At 52.9% G+C, this 17395-nt stretch overlaps 1 protein-coding gene across 3 annotated transcripts in view; it reads right to left on the bottom strand.

Annotated features, from left to right (window-relative positions):
- Positions 1 to 17395, bottom strand: part of RAB37 (RAB37, member RAS oncogene family) — a gene marked incomplete at its 5' end in the record, with an annotated part of 55781 nt that overhangs the window by 17612 nt on the left and 20774 nt on the right. The window contains one exon of one of the 3 annotated variants that reach the window (XM_081110301.1): positions 13468 to 13539. The exons of the other annotated variants lie outside the window; for them this stretch is intronic. Within the exon in view, the coding sequence (XP_080966427.1) occupies positions 13468 to 13539 (72 nt within the window). Of the gene's footprint in view, positions 1 to 13467; positions 13540 to 17395 lie in introns of those variants that run through there. 3 annotated transcript variants of the gene reach the window in all.

The following is a 17395-nucleotide window of genomic DNA, read 5'->3' as shown; positions in this document are numbered from 1 at the left end:
CCTACAAGCCATGAGCCTGTGCGGCTCATCCACTCAACTCACCACCAGTGTTTCCGTGGCTACAGTTGCCGATGAAGAAATATGCAGCCTGGCTTTCACACTGAGCCCAGCAGAAGGCATACCTCCTAACCACCCCGGGGGCTGATAATTCAAGAGGACAGATGGATGGGGCCCATCGGTCACAGCAGAGGAGCTCTTGCTGCTCAGGGGAGCTGGTGATGCTTGCTCCTGGACCTTTGTGACTGTGTTAGAAGCAAGAGAGGCTTTGGGAAAGAAGTGAAGGTGGAAGGTGCTTGAGGGAAGGAAAGCAGGGAGGTTGCCAGACAGGGAGGGGGGTGATTCTAGGTCTTTGAGGTAGAAGGAAGTAGCAGAAGTTGCCGAGGGAGGGACTGGAAAAATCTAGAGGAGGTAGCTTGGTAGGGTGAAGAGGAAAGGAGGGGCTGAGACATGGACAGAGGGTTGAAGTGACCTTGAAGTTGCTGGATACCACCAGGTTGGATTAAGAATTAAGGGGATTGTCTTGAAATGTTGGAAGGCCTCAGGGCTTGGCCTTTGGGCTTCCTCTCTTTCTGGAGTCACTCCCTTGTTGATCTCATCTCCTCTCTTGGCTTTAAATGCTATCTGTGTACAGATGACTTCAAATTCTGAATCCCTAGTCCCTGGAGATCTTCCTATATTCCAGAATCGTCTACCCAATTGCCCATTGAACAAGTCCACTCAGATGTTGACATTTCAAATGTGACCTGACCACTCCTTCCCCCTTCAACTCCTTTCTGTCCCACCATTGCGTTGGGAACCTCCATCCTTCTAGGTGCTCAAGCAAAACCTGGGCATCTATCTCCTCTCACATCCCATAATGACCCTTAGACAATGTAAGCCACATCCTGTCTCTCCTCTAGTCAAAACCTTCCAATGACCTCCCATCCTACTCAGAGTAAAAATCCACCTCTTTACTGAGCTACCAGGTGCTCACCATCTGAGTTCTTCCATGTCATTGCTGTGGGCTCTTCTCTATTCTTCCTCCCCTGGTTCAACCACTTCATGCACACTGGCCTCTTAGATGTTCTTTGAACATGCTAGGCACACTCCTGCCTCAGGGCCTTTGCACTGCTATTCTCTTGAGCCACAGGTTCCAGTCCCTCACATCTTTGCTTCTCATGGAGGCCTTCATTGATGATCTTCATTACAACAACAATTACTTTGCATTATTTTTCTCCACTGTCTGTCTCCTCCCTTCCCCCCACCTTGATTGAATATAAGCTTCAGGAGGGCAGGGATATTTGCACCTACAAACATACCAAGTACGGATTAGAAAAATAGTTGAATGAGTGAATGTATCTAATGGTGATGAAGGTATATGACTGCTGAAACCACCCCACCCCTAGACCAAATCTTTCTACTTTCATAGAACTGAACTATTGAGACGCTAAACACTAATTAGAGAGGACATACATTGCTCATGGGTATGTAAAATGGTGCAGCCACTTTGGAAAACAATTTGACATGCTTGAAAATGCTAAACATGTGGTTATCATGTGACCCAGCAATGCCACTCCTCGGTAAATACCCAAGAGAATTGAAAATATATGTCCATGTAAAAAGTTGGATGCAAATGTTCATGGCAACGTTATCTCTAATTGCCCTAAAGTGGGGACAACTCACAGGTGCATCAACTGATGCATAAATAAATATAATGTGGTCTGTCCATACGATGGATTGGCATAAGGATAGACAAAGGGATCAATGGGTCAGCAAGGAAAATCTATAAAGTAACTCACATATTTACTTTTTGACAAAGAAACCAAAGCAATTCAATGGAGAGCATGGGATCAGTGTGATATGGATTCCATGGTTGGCATCACTGCTGTGGTCAGTGTCAAAGGCCCTGCAGCGGGTGCTTGGCTGTGGAACCACTAGACCCACTAGGAGCCGCCTCTGCACAGCCAGGGGAGCGGGTGCAGCAGCTGCCCCTCCTGAGCCCATCAGCACAGGCCAGGAGCACTCACTCCTGTGGCCATGGGCCCGCGGGTACTTCCTCCCCCTGAGACCAGTTAACACTGAGATGTGGCAAAAGGACAAAGATTTATGGGCCACAGGGAGCGGGAGGGAGGGAGTTATAGGAGATAATTATTGCTCAGAGTCAGTGCTTTGTTTCCTTGAGCTCCACAGTGGTGCCGTTAGATGGTTTTGGAGGTGGCTCTGAGCCAGGGGAACTTGGAAGGACAAAGGTGTGTGCTGTGGAAGGTGAATTCCTTCCTTGACTCTGTCCCACTCCTCAGGCCTTGGACTTGTCGGAGCTGCTCACAGTGCAGGCGGCTGCTGCCTGAGCCTCGGGGTGGGGGTAGGGGAGGTGACAGACACATGGGTTTGTGTTTTCCAGACTCATCGTATATCATCTCGGGACCAAAAGAAGTGAGAGGCGGGGAGTGGCACTCATTGTCTGTGCAGTGTCACTATGACCCAGGGTGGGAGACCTACAGGAAGTGGTGGTGTCGTGGGCATGACTGGATTAGCTGTGAGATCCTCGTTATAACCAATGGATCAGAGATGGTGAAGAAGAACCGTGTGTCCATCAGGGACCATCCGAGAAGCCTCATGTTCACTGTGATCATGAAGGAGCTCAGGCGAGAAGATACAGACACTTACTGGTGTGGGATTGAGAGAACTGGAACTGACCCTGGGGTCCCTGTTAAAGTGACCATTGACCCAGGTAAGAGGACGTGCATGTGTGTCCTTTCAGGGCCTGCTCTTCCCTGGTCCCTGAGGCCCCTTTCCAGTGACTGAACTCACTCAGATGAACTGCCACAGAGGAGGGTTGGACCTGAGGTCTCATGGAATCCCAGCTGCTCACTTAGGTTGGGAGGTGCAGGGTTTCTCTTAGATGCTCTTGGGGCTCCCGGGACCTCCCCAGGATGGATCAAGCCTTTCTGGGCACATATATTTCTCTGCACAGCTCATCGCCTGAGTCTATTGCCATAGAGACCACGGTGATGGCCTCAGTTTTAGCTCATGGGCTGAGGGAAGCCTCTTCTGTGGGAACCAATTCCTGCCAAGGCTTCCCTGGCACCTCTGGTGCCCAGGTGTCCCTGCTCTTCCTGAAGGTTGAGGCCCGGGCTCATAGCCGCTGTCCCCACCCCTTGTTCCATATCTGGTTTCAGGGGGCAGGAGGCCCAGCACAGTTGGGGCTGTGGGTCACTCCCGAGGTCTGGAAAGGCTTCCACAGCCAAACAGTTGCCTTCTGGGCGCCTGACATCCCACCATGAGCCATGGATGCATCTGGGCTTAGAGACGTTCTCTTCCTAAGACCTTCTGGAATAGACACTCCTGGGAGCATCTGGGTGTGAACAAGTGTATCCGTTGGGCTCTGCTTCTGCCGACCCTCAGACAGCCAGCACCAGCTCACAGGGCACTTATGGCCGGGAGGGGACACACTCATAGCGTCCCCACCACACCTGGAACCCGGGAGGCCTGAGGGAGCTGCCAAGTGCAGCACGTTCCTTGTCTCATGGGATCTCGAGAATTACCCTGAGCAGGAACTACCCCATCATAGAAACTTAATAACTTGTCCAAAGGAAAGGCTCTTACTGAACATGTAATTTGCTCAGGGCCGGCCCTGACCTTAGAAGTCATAGCTCTTGGGTGTGTTAGCTACCTGGCACGTCCCCATTCTGCTCTGGTCCTTGCTGGATAAGTAAGATGGGGGAGGTACTGGCGGAGGCCCTGCCATAAAGAGCGGGAGTGTTTAAAGTTCAGATGAACTCCAGCTGCCATTGCCCTGAGGCAATAATCCTGGGCCCCCTGAGCCTTCCCGGGCCTGTGTGATGACCCCTTGGACCTGTGCCCAGGTCTCCTACAGCCAAAGAGATGAGTGGCCCAGCTGTAGGCCCCTTCTCGTGGCCCTGCCCCAGGCTCTGCAGGCCAGGGCAGCCCACATCCTCCCTGGCTCTGAGCTACGTGCAGGGCTGCAGGTGTGACAGCAGGAGAGTGGAATGTAATCTGTTTTGTATGACAAGCACCAACCACAGTGTTGACCCCCACCTCTGCCATCGCCTCCACTGCCAATGCATTCCCAGTACCAGACACCCCAGAAAACTCCACCGGCTTCCTGAATGTGACCAGCCAGCACTCCGATGGCAGGTAGGTCAGCTTGGATGCTGCTGTTCCCTGTGGCCCACTGGTCCCAGACTTCTCCGGTGTGGGGACCCTTTGTGGTCCCACGTCCCAGCCAGGATGCCAGGGGCCCTTCCTCTGGCTCTCAGGCCGCGCAGTGTCCTTGGTGAGCCCCCACCCCATCCTGCGTCCTGCAGTTCGGAGGTTTGTTGGTTCATTCACGCATCCATCCCACTTCCACGGAGTTACGTTCTGCTTGGCCGGCACCGTGTTGAGCTCGGGTCACACAGATATAGAGCGCCCCACGCGGAGCTGAGAGTGTGGGAGATGGAGGAGCCGGCAGTCAGGGCAGAGGGCATGGCCAGGGTGTGTGGGCACAGGGTCATGGGGCCACAGTGCCCCCTGGTCCAAATTCTGGGAGAACAGGAAGGGCCTGGGGAAGCCCCGTTTCTGTTATGAACTCCTTGTTACTGTTATGGCAACAGCGGGGATCCTGACGATTCCTGGAGTCTCTAGACCACCTGGCAGCTCACAGAGGACTTTCTTGCCTGGTTTCCCCTTTGTGTGGGTCTGTGTCCCAATCCCTTCTTCTTCTTATAAGAACCCCAGTCATTTCCTTTCCACAAGAGCAAGCGAGGGCGAGAAGAGGAAGAAATGAGGAGAGCGGGTGGGGGTGGGGGGAGACAGTGGAAGCCAATGTCAGCCCTGGCCATTTTCTTGGAATGAAATGGGGCTGTTATGGGATTCTGAGCACAGGAGGGAGATGCTGAACTTTGGTTAAAAGCATTCCTGGCTGCTGTGCTGAGGATGAACTATAGTGTGTGTGTGTGTGTGTGTGTGTGTGTGTGTGTGTGTGTTGGAGAATGTATGAGTTTCCTGTGGCTGCCATAACAAAATAGCACAAACTGGTGGCTTAACACAAGACAAGTATATTCTCTCACAGCCCAGGAGGTCCATGATCTGTATAAGTACCGCGCGCTAACCGATTGCGCCATTGGAGCTCCTGAGGTCCATGATCTGAAATCAAGGTTTCGAAAGGGTTGGCTTCTTGCAACTCAAGTGTGTGGGCCGATGGCAATGACCTTAGGCCCATTTCGGGTGCCCAGACACTTCAGTAAAATTCCAAGGAGGCACTGAGCTGAGGTGGGGGTAGAACCTGTCCCATGCCTCTCTCTTGGCTGTTGGTGGCCGGCAATCCCTGGCGTTCCTTGGCCTGTGGCTGAATCATTCCAGTCTCTGGCCCTGCTGTCACATGGTCTCTGTGACCGTGTCCCTGTTGCCCCAATTTTCCTTTTATAAGGACACCAGTCGTTGGGTTTGGCCCATCCTAATCCAGTATGACATCTCTTGATCACATCTGCAAAGCTCTTATTTCCAAATAGGTCATCTTCCCAGGTTCTGAGTGACATGAATTGTGGGCTGGGGGACACTGTGCAGCCAGGTCAGAGGACCAGTGAGGAAGCAGGAGACCTCGCCGGTGCCTGTTGTCATACTTCTCTTAGGCTTCTAGACCCCTGAAACTCCCTTGTGGAGCCCTCCTCTCCTTTAAAAACAACCGCCATTTTTGAGGGCACCCAGGAGTGGGGTTCCCAGGCTGCAAACTGCGAGTCAAAAGGTGTGTGGCCCTGTCTGCTACCGGGTGGATGGGATCAGGCCCAGGGGCAGGAGGTGAGCTAGGGTTCACTGGTGTCTTCTGTTGCTTCCAGTGGCGACTCCCTGAAGCTCTGCATCTCCCTGCCCCTCTTCATTGTTCTGTTGCTGCTTGTCTTGGCGGCAGCCTCACTGTTGGTGTGGAGAGTGGTGAAGCGACAGAAGGAAGGTGAGAGGACCTGGCTGGGCTGGGCTGGGCTGGGCTGGGCTGTGCTGGGCTGGGCTGGGTGGCAGCGTGTGGGCCGATGTCCACAGGGCTGGCTCCTTGGAGCTCAAGTGTGTGGACCAATGGCAATGACCTCATGCTCATGTCAGGTGCGCAGCCACTTCCGTGAAATTCCTATGGTTGCCAAGGAGGTACTGAGCTGACACGGGGTAGGGAGAAACACACACACACACACGTAAATGTGCACACACCTGCACGAGCACACGCACATGTATGAAACATGACATATTGCACATGCACATACAAATAACACATGTGTAAACACAGATCACATGTATGCACACACATGCGTGCATGCACATGGGTCATACACAGAGTCCTCTGGGTTTTATTATAAAGGTTGGTTGAGATTCCTACTTTTGCTCCTCCTCCGCCCCAGCCATTCACTCATAAGCCAGCCTCATCCAACAGGATCTGGCCCCAAACAAACCCTCCTCCTGTCTGGCTCCACTTCCACATCCTCGCGTAATGGCACTGCCCCTTCTCAGAGCCCACTGGGGCCTGCGCTCTCTCTCATGGGGTCCTCTCCGGCCCGCTCCCTCCCCCGAGCCTGGGGGATCTTATAATCTGGGAGGGGAAGCCTAGCTCTGTTCATCATGTTTTCTCCCAAGTGCATTGTCTGTGGCTCATGTTGTAGGTACTTTCTGTGCTCCTCAGTATCTAAACTTTTGAAACTAAAAATCTGGCGGGAAAACGTCTTGTTTCTTTGTTGTCTCTAAAGCTGGGAGGCCAGGGGAGGACCAAAGGACAGACAGAAATGGGAACCAGCGAACACCTGAAAGCCGGTCCATCTGCTGCTGACCCAGCTTGAGCACCCCTGGGTCTCCACAGATGACTTTTACTGATGGGCACCCGTGTGCCAGGCACAGCCAGGCTCCGGCCATGCGAGGAAGGGCAGGCTCAGCAGCCCAGCAGCCCACAGCCCACCTGAAGTCTAACCAGAATTCGGTGGGACCATCTGATGTATGAGACGGACAGACATCAAGTGCAGTGAGAGCTGGGGAGAGGGGATCAGACAGCCGGGCGGCTGGGTAGGTCGGTGTGAATGACGGATGAGGTAGAGCTCCCGGTAGCATTCCAGGCAGAGCTTCTGGTTGACATTACAGGATGGCCCTGGGATGGCAGTGAGGGAAACAATCCCAGGACGCTGATGGCTGGGCCCCCCAGTCAGTTGATGTCACAGTTCTGTGATGAGGGGAACTGAGCTGAGATCCCCTTATTTTTCAAGTGGAGAAATGGAAGCCCAGAGAGGTGAATGCCCCATGTCACAGACTGTGTCATCTGAAGAGTCAGAATTAGAACCAGGTCTCCCTTCTGGAGCCTCATTCACCTCTTTTCTTTTCTTTTTCTCTCCCCCAGACCTGGGGACCCTCCCAGTCTCAGGATGAGCTTTCTAATTCTGGTTGTTTTTGTCTTTTAGCTGCTGGGATACCCCCAGAGCAGGTAAGAGAGCCCCTGAGGTCAGACTGGATATACCAGAGAGCACTTTCCCCCGCTTTTCTTATTTTCCATCTCTCAGGGGCCCTGAGGTTCAAATGTATCAGACAGACCATGTGCCCAAGTGTCCAGATCCTCCCGGCTGCAGGGCCTGGATGACCGGAGGGGGTGCTGGAAACAGCCAGGGGGGAGGGGCAGCTGTGGAGACTGAGATGTGGGAGCTGCAGGGGAAGCTGGGAGAGGGGGGCGAGGGCAGCAGAGGGGCTGGTGTCCTTCTGCGGAACAGGAACCTGGGCTTCCTCTCCCAGGTGCTCCAGCCCCCGGAGGACAATGTCTGCTATGCCAACCTGCCCCGGAAGCAGACAGGAGCCTCGCCCAGCTCTCCCAGGAAGAGGGCCCCCACACAGCCCTCCTCCTCTGCCCAGGACGACCAGGGGGAAGTGGAGTACATCACCATGGTGGGTACTTGCTGGGGCTGCTGTGGGCCTTGGATTCATCGTCCCTGCTTTGAGGATGGACTTTCTCCCGCCCCTGTGGGCACAGAGGAGGGTGGGTGCCGGGCACAATCGCAGCCATTGAAAGACTTGCCTGCTGGGCTCCCCAAGGCGCTTGGCCTTCGGAAGTGTCTCCATATCAGGTCTCCACATGGGGGACTGGGAGCCGGTCAGTGGAGACCCAGCCAGGCCCAGTGACCTGGGAGCACACGCAGAACGTGCTGCCCTGGCACGGAGTTGAGGGAGAGTCACCTGCTGTGGCTGGAACTCAGGGTGCCCTGCAGGGAGGAGGGAGGCGGGGCTGGAGGGCTTGGGAGTGGCCTTCAGACTTCCTGAGGGGCATGTCCCCCAGCCTCAGGGAGGCCTCCTCATCCATGAGCACCCCTGCCCCTCAGCTTCCCTGACCTGCGTGCATCTCTGTTACAGGCCCCCTTTCTGGGTTCGGACGTTTTCTATGAGGCTCTGTCTCTGGACACCTTGGATCAGGACTCAATCTACAGCAACACACAGGACCTCATCACCCCCCCTCCCAGCAGGAGCCAGGAGGAGCTCATCCAATTCAGTGCCATCAGGAAGCCTTAGCTGTGCTAAGGACCCCCTGCCCGACCCCACATGAGGCTTGTCAGCACGTTCCTGCCTCATCTGCTTTCTGCTCCCAGTCCTCTCATCGCCCCCAGCCCGGAACTGGGCTCCAAGCCTGGTCTCAGGGGACTTCTGGGAGATTGAAAGGGGTCTCCCCACTTCCCTTCCTCTCCCTCATAGTTTGGGAAGAGGCTGGGCTATGGGCTGGGCAGCTGAGGGAGGAATAATGATGATCATGACAATAATAGTAATGAACCTTTATTGCTGCCATGTGTGGTGGGTTGAATACGGTTCTATGTGTGCTAATCTCCAGAACCCGTGAGCATTAGCTTCTATGGCCACAGGGACTGGGCAGATGTAATTAAATGAAGGATTTGGAGATGCGGAGATTATTCTGCATTATCCCGGCAGGCCCTAAATAGAACCACAAGGGTCCTCCGTGTAAGAGGGAGGCAAGAAGGTCACAAGAGAAGGGGCTGTGACGACGGAAGCAGAGGTTGGAATGACGCGGCCAGGAGCCAAGGAAAGCTGTAGCCTCTAGAAGCTGGAAAAGTCAAGGACTGGATGCGTCAGAAGGAACCAGTCTCGCGGAGACCCTGACTCCAGAACTGCAGGAGAATAAATGTACGTTGTTTACATGAAGCCACTAATTAATGCGGCAACATTGGAAACGAACGCCCTATTGTAGCAGGCGCTCCCTCCTAAGTGCTCTCCCTACAGTAACTCATTCAATCCTCACAGCAGCCCTACCAGGGCGCCTCCATTACTGCCCCATTTTACAGATGAAGAATCGAGGTCCAGAGAGGTTCAGTGACTTACTGAGTTTTTTCACCACCAAGTGGATGAGTTGGAATTTGAACTCGGGCATTTTGCCTCCACAGTCTGGGCCACCACCCTGCACTGTGGGTCTAGGGAGGATAGTGTGTGTGTGTGTGTGTGTGTGTGTGCGCAGGCATGTGCATTCACATAGGGATAGTTAGTGAATATTTACAAACTCCGGACTCACCATGCTTCTTCTAGAGTCCTGGTAGCCCTCTCTCCAGAACATGTCCTGAATCTTGTCCTGTCCCCTTATCTCCATGGTGACCAGCCTCGTCCAAGCTGCCATACAGTCCCCTGGCTGGAGTCCCTCTTTCCATCTGTGTCCATTCTCCCAGCAGCCAGACCTGCTCACTCCCTGCTTATCACCCTCGGGTGGCTTCTTCCGCAGCCTATGGGGCCACCAGGACCCCATGGTCCCTGCCTGTGCCTATGACCCTGTCTCTGCCAACCTTCCTGCCCCTCGCTGTCCTTCACCCCCAGGGGCCTTCCTGCTCGCCTTACAGGATAAGGCTTGTTCCCATCTCAGGGCGTTGGCAGGTGCCTGCCCTTTCTGGAACCCTCTCCTTGCAGCTGGATGAATAGTTAGCTACAGCTCATCATCACATCTCAGCTCAAATGTCCCCTCTCCGAGAGGCCTTCCCTGACCACCCTAGTGGGCGAAGTCCCCACGATGCCTCCGATTTTTCTCTGTCACGTTGCCCTGCTTCACTTCCTTTAAAGTAGTGGTTCTCAACCATCTGGCCCTTTAATTCAGCTCCTCATGTTGTGACCCAACCATAAAATTATTTTCGTTGCTACTTCATAACTGTAATGTTGCTACTGATATGAATCGTCATGTAAATATCTGATATGCAGGATGGTCTTAGGCGACCCCTGTGAAAGGGTCATTCGACCGCCAAAGGGGTTGCGACCCACAGGTTGAGAACCACTGCTTTAGAGCATGTACTGCTTCATGAATTTTGTTTGTTTGTTGATCCTCACCCGAGGACATATATTTTTCCATTGATTTTCTTAGAGGTAGTGGAAGAGAGGGGGAGACACACACACAGAGAAATGTAAATAAGAGGAGGGAGCAGACGTTGGCATCTCAGGGAATAGGCACCACTTGCTAGGGGGACTCTGGAGCTCCACTTCTTTCAACAATTATACCATTATCTCCCCTGGGAGGATGGACCCCGCTGGGAAGGGCACTGCCCGCGTGCTCTGCACCTCCACCCTCCCCTGTGGGCTCCAGGGCGGCTTCTCTGGCCTGAGCGGGAGGTGGAGACAGGAGCAGGCCGGGGTAAATTTAGAGCCACTTCAAGTGTCCCTTCAACACTTCCCCCGTCGGGTGCTCACCTCTGGCTGTTTACCTCCAGCTAAGCTGGGTTTCCTGCCCTGAACATGGAGGAAGTCAGAGCCCTTCCCCAGAGCAGCTGGTAAGAGGAAACATCAGCACACCAACAGCCATGCGTTCCAGGAACTTTCTCACGAAAGGGCCCAGGGACTCCACACGAGAGGGGAGCGCACAGAGGGGGAGGCCTGCAGAGCGTGGAAAATGACGTTGGGGGTTGGTCTGAGTCACCATCCTTTACTGCTCAGGCTGCCCAGGAGGACCAGCCAGCGCCACCCCCCACACCAGCTGCCTGCCCTGGGATCTGGGCAGGACCCACAAGCTAGCGATCACCAGTGATATGACCTGCACTTCATCCATTTATCTGAGTCTGCCGGCTTTCCAGCAGGAGGAAAACAAGCTGCCGGAGACATTCCACAGGGAGGGATGGAGACGTTCCACAGGGAGGGATGGAGATATTCTACAGGGAGGGAAGCCGCTCACTCTTCTGGGCTTTCCACCATATAGCGATTCCCTTCTGGCAAGTGTCTAGACTATTTTACGTAATATCTGGCTGCTCTGTCAAAACATGAAATGATTCTTCCTCCTCCATAAGGGTAACCTCTGGGGAGGAAGAAGGGGGAGTGTGTGGGACGGGGTATGTGGGGGGAGTTCTGGGAAGCTGGAAGGTTCCATCTCTTTATCTTGGTAGTGGTTGCCCAGAGGTGCTCACTTTGTGATAATCCATCAGGGTGCGCCTGTATGATTTGAGCTTTTCTTGTGGTTGCTATACTTCAATAAAAAGTTTATTTAAAAACCGTTCTTCCTAGCAACTAAGGTTGGAGGGGAGCCTACATCCCATGGTCACTGCATCCTAACGAGACAGCAGGAATTACTATACAGAAAACTTAAAAAATAAGACAAATACGTTGATACCCTGCCCCTTTACAAATGGATTTCTTAAGTGGATGACAATAAAAAAGTCATGCACAATAATGAAATAATATCAGTCAGGGGTAGTCAGCGTTATCATGGAAATAAAAACTTTCTACCCACATATGTCACTCTGTTGAGACCCCAGAAGGTTTAAAGCCAGCTTCTTCTCTCAAGAGGCTCACACCCAAGCTCAAAAGCCCGGGCATTTATTAGCAGTTTGTTGATCTTTCCCAATTTGTTGATCTGTAAGCCCAAAGGAAGTGAAAGTTCTCATGGGCCACGTCCCGCATTTCATGTGTGAGCAACTGAGGTGGGAACGACCTTACTTGATCAACAACTTGAAAACTGTGACCTCCGAATCTTAACATTTCAAAAGGAATATTTCTATCTTTATAAGGTGGCTTAAGCTTAGACCCATGTATCTAGTCACCAGGTTGCTTTTGTAATTGATTGGTAATTATGTTCCTTTGCTTGTATAGACTGTCTATAAAGGCTAGACTCACAACCTCAAAAAACACAGATTTGATAACAGTTTACTTCAAACTGTAATGGTTTTAAAACTTACCCCACGGGTTCAGAGGCCTGGAGGGAGAAGCCACATGGACTGTTCACGTCTACAGACCTGCTCCCTCTAATGACTGATCTTCCTTTATTTGTGTCAGAAGTAGCCAGCATGACACAGGGCTGTGCGTCTGAAACTTTACTGTGTATATTTGTTTCCTAAGGATCCTGTTAAATTACAGATGCAGACGCAGCAGATCCGGGAGGAGATTGAGGTTTCACCTCTCTAACAAGCTCTCAGGCGATGCTAACGCTGCTGCTCTATGGACCACACTTGTACAGAGAAAACTTATGAGACCCAGAGTCAAAATTCCTGGCTTTTAGTATCAGCTCTGCCACTTTCTACCTTGTTTCCTTGCATAGTCACTTTGGCTCTCTGGACTTCAGTTTCCTCAAATATAAACTGTGCAATAAGGGGAGAGGAGGAGTCGTATTATTTCAGAGCTTGCATCATGGAATTTTCAGAAGGGTATTTTGATCTTTAAAAATCTCCAAGTACAGGACAATGCACAGCCTCTCCGGGACCGACAAATAAAGTGATATCAGCAAAGCAGAAACTATAAGGATGGAATGAGGAGTCATGAGGACCCACAGTGACTTCTTGCAGCAAATAGAAGGCTCTGATTCTTTCAAAACAATGGATGTTGGATGAAAAGTGTTGCCTAGAGCGAGGCTGCCACTTTCCCCAACAATCGCTTCAAGAGTCGACCTACATTACTGAGAACTGAGTTGCATAAGGAACTCGAATGAGGGAAGCCGCGGATGAACAAGAACTTTGAAATAAGCAGACAGTTTCAGGAGGATATGACTAAGTTAAGGCTGGAGGGCAGGTTTCTGGAGTCACGAGGGAGTCTGGTTTGAAAACAACAGGTTTTCTTTCTTTTTTTTTTTTTTTCCCTGCTGCAGATCACTTCTGTGTCTAATTTTAACCAAGTTGGAAGTGAAAGTTTTCATGGGCCACATGAGAGGTTTTTGACCACAACCGTAGGACCTAATGGGGCCTGGGTGGGAAGACAAACAGCCTCCCCAGCGGTTACACGGGAGTTCAGATGGATGAGAGGCAGGAGGGGGTGAATGAGAAAGGGACGCCAGGTGATTTAAATGAATGAACGAAGCTCCTGGCGATCTGAACCTCTGGCGGCGGCCCCTCCCCCAGAGCACACGCATCTGTTTTGAGCAGTAAACAGGATCCAACAGAAAGGGTTCCCTAGGCTCACGGATAGGGGCGAGTTTCTTCTTAAGTCCCTAAGCCAAGTCAGGGGAACAGAGAGAACTCCTGGTGAGGGCGCCTTCTCCCAGCGTTGGGACGGGGGCGGGGGCCTGGAGGGGGGTCTTAACTTATGCAGGACATGCTCATGGAAGTCAGGGCCAGCTCCCCCTTGGTAGGAGTTGAGTCTCTGCAGGTCCATGTCCGGCTTGGAGCCCGCCGATCCCGCTCTCCCGCGTTCTGCGTCAGAGCTTCCGGAAGCTGGGTCCAGGCTCAGCTGGGCGTCGTAGGGGCACCTCCCAATGCAACAAGAAGGCAAAGTCATGGCTTGAAAGTTTAAAAACAGTCTAGGCTCAGGTCTAAGTCCCATGGGCCTGGCCGGGCCGCATCCCGGTTCAGCACTGGACAGCTCCCGCGGCACCGAGGAGGGTACCTGGAGCTCAGGTCTGAGACCTTGGCTTTTCAGCACAGCGATGCCCCCCTTGTGTGCCCGGGACCAGCGTCCTGACACCTGGTTGGTCTGTCTCGTGACTCCAGGATGCGGGGAGGGACGCCAGCTTTCTGTTTAGCCAGCGGCCCGTGCGGATCTCATTCAGCTATGGGATCTCCGGAGGCTCAGCGACCCGGCTGCATTCGCAGGGCATTGCGGTCCGGGAGCTCACGGTTCCTGATTCTTCTCAGTGAATGAGCGTCCCCGTCACACCAGGCAGCTCAGCTCTCCCCCAGGGTTTGCAGAGGCCAAGTCTGAGACGCTGGCGCAGTTTCTCTGTTCTCCCTGGACATTTGGGACCACTTCCCTCATCTCAGCGGGCCGTGCTGTGTCCAGGGAGAGCCCAAGGGCTAAAAACGGAACTTTCACCTTCGACCTACCAGTGCCCTAGGACCGCAATGCTAGGATTAGACTGTTTTTATTTTCCCCCCAATATTTTTAATTGATTTCAGAGAGGAAGGTAGAGGGAGAGAGAGATAGACATATCAATGATGAGAGAGAATCATTGATCAGCTGCCTTCTGCACACCCCCTATTGGGGATAGAGCCAGCTACCTGGCATGTGCCCTGACGGGGAATCAAACCATGACCTCCTGGTTCATAGGTTGACAGTCAACCATTGAGCCACACCGGCCGGGCATGATTGCACTGTTTTTAAACTTTCAAGCCATGACTTTGCCTTCTTGTTGCATTGGGAGGTGCCCCTGAACAATCTGTATTGATATATTCCCTTGCTTTCCAGCTTCTGGTTGTGTGCTGTCAATGGGGAGCCCCATAGGATATGGGGGGGAGCAGGAGGAGGGCAGTGTGGGGGGAGGGTTACTAGGCTTTGCTGCGTTCCTCCACTGATGGTCACAGCTCCTGCCCGCCAGCCCCCTGCACACAGCCCTCTTGGTCCCTGGGTCTGTGATGGTTCCCTCCTCTCACCTCTCTTAGGCTGGGGAGTGGGGTGGGGGATGGAAGCCCAGTAACAACCCCAAAACACTGCACCATCCCTCCTGGTTTCCCAGCACCCTGCCTACACCTTGGCCAATAGTCTGTTTATTAAACCTCCTAGAATGATCCAACGCGAGTGACCACCTGCTTCCTGCTGGGACCCTGACAGAGGCAAACTGGGGGCCCGGAGGCGGGGAACAACTACTGTGAATCCCACAGTGGCCGAGAAGGAGCCACGGATGAACTTGCCCTGGTCTTCCCCACGCTACTGTCACCCACCAGGATGGTCTGAAGAGAGCAACGGAGAGCGGGAGCCACAGTGTGAAGTAGGTTTCTGAGATGGTGTTGTGGCTGGGACAGTGGGTTCCTTGTAAACACACATACACATGTGTGCACACACACACAAACCCACACACAGACACATTCACACAGATGCACACATGGACAGAGGGTAGGCACATACACAGACTCACTCTTACACACAGGTACATTCTTGCCGTCACTCAGACAACCAGATATTCCCTGCTCTGGACTCCAAGGGCAGCCTCCTCAGGTCGGTGGGGGCAGGAGGGCCCAGGATCAGGGCCAGGCCACAGGCAGAACCCTGAGCAGCTCAGAGGCTGTTCACTCCCTATTCCCATGCCCAAGAAAGACCAGGAAAGCTCCTGCCCCCTTGGTTTCTCAGGGCCGTCATTTTCCCTAGAAACTAAACACTCGCCCCATTTTCAGAGACCCTGGGCAGAGGACGTGCTTGCGAAGAAGTGGGGTCACAAGGCTGAGCAGGCTCTCACCCCGATTGGGGAATTGATCTTGTGAAGCAAAAGGCAGGTTCTGGCCACTTCCTGGAAACGCCCTGGTGAGTCAGCTGCTGTGTTTTTCTGTGCAAAGAACCCCCCTGCTCTCTTATTTGTTCCCTATTAGGGTAGGAAGGCCTGAGGTCTCCCCTTGGGACTCAGTGGCTCCTCAAGATGTCACAGGGTGTGTGTGACACATGGCCAAAGTGGCTCCAGGAGCGAAATATGAGAAAGGCTCTATCTTTTCCTAAACTCTGAGCCCCACCTGAGGGCTTGCTGGGATCCCAAAGTGGGTGGAAGTTGGGGTATGGGCCCTGAGTTGCAGGAAAAAGGGAGTAAGACCTGCAGAACGTGTCTTAAAGGAAGCAACAGCAATAGGTTTTATAAGGGGTGGCAGTGTGAGGAGCGAGGGAGGATGGCCAAAAGCAATGAGCTGGTTTGTTTTTCTTTTTTAAAAAAATTATTTGTTGATTGCTTGAGAGAGAGAGAGAGAGAGAGAGAGAGAGAGAGGATCATCAATTTGTTATTTCATTTATGTATGCATTCCCTGGTTGCCTTTTGTATATGCCCTGACTGGGATGAAACCTGCAACCCAGGAGTATCAGAACTACACTCCAACCAATTGAGCCAACAACCAGGGCACAATGAACCAGTTTCTCCATTAAGGAGCCCTTGGCATTACTGACAAGTTTATGGAAGATTCAGGCTGGGGTTGATATCCATGGGCTCTTACCTGGAGGGCTGGGGCACAGCAGTGAGTTTCCGGTATGTCCTCAGGACGGAGTCTCCTCTTGCCCCTTGCTCCTTACTGAGCTACCAGGCGCCCTGTCTTTGAGTTCCTTTCTTTGCAGGCTGGGCTTTGATACCCCCTCGGCCTGATCTTCATGCCAATCTCTGGTCCAGAATCTCTCCCTGACTTTCTGACTTTGGCCCCAAGTCCTCCCTCACCCGGTTGAACTCCTGACCTTCTGGGCTCCTGAGAATCTGGCTACACCTGAAATTCCAGGTTTAGGGTATCGTGTCCCATGCTGGGCTCTCTGTTGGGAGCTGGGTTTCCCACCTCCAGTTGAGAGGATTGTGCAAGAGCCAGCCTGATCATGTGCCTGCAATTTCTAGAAGACGGAGCAGCACCGCAAGTTCTCTCTTTAGAGAACCATCGTGGCTCTGGGCAGGGAGGTATTACTTAAAATCTTATTCACAACAACTATGAAATCTTGCCCATTACATCTACTTCCTCTTTTAGTTCTATTCACGCATGGGAAGTGGCTGGGGGAGGAAGTGTGAGAGTGACTGTGAGTGAAAGCAGAAGGGCTGGAGGATGAAGGAGTCGAGCCTCTAGTTTGGTCTTGCTGAGGGGCTCGACCCAGGGGGACCCGTGTGAGGCTGAAAATGTACCTGCTGCTGCTCTTTCCCCTCCTCTTCTGGGTTCCAGGTAAGTGGGATCTGGGTCTGAACTCGTGGGAAAAGCTTATGGGCAGGAGGAGGTGGTTGCCAGGGGGAAAAGTGGCCCAGGTGTCCTGCTGAGAAGTGGACCCCATTTCTAAGTAATTTCCCCAAGCCATGAGCCTGTGCGGCTCATCCACTCAACTCACCATCAGTGTTTCCGTGGCTACAGTTGCCAATGAAGAAATATGCAGCCTGGCTTTCACACTGAGCCCAGCAGAAGGCATACCTCCTAACCACCCCGGGGGCTGATAATTCAAGAGGACAGATGGATGGGGCCCATCGGTCACAGCAGAGGAGCTCTGGCTGTTCAGGGGAGCTGGCGATACTTGCTCCTGGACCTTCATGACTGTGTTAGAAGCAAGGGAGGCTTTGGGAAAGAGTGAAGGTGGAAGG

Source organism: Myotis nattereri (assembly GCF_964212035.1).
Source record: "Myotis nattereri genome assembly, chromosome: 16".
Lineage (NCBI taxonomy): Eukaryota > Metazoa > Chordata > Mammalia > Chiroptera > Vespertilionidae > Myotis > Myotis nattereri.
Note: the sequence above shows the minus strand (reverse complement) of the source record. Positions and strands in the feature narration are given on the sequence as shown.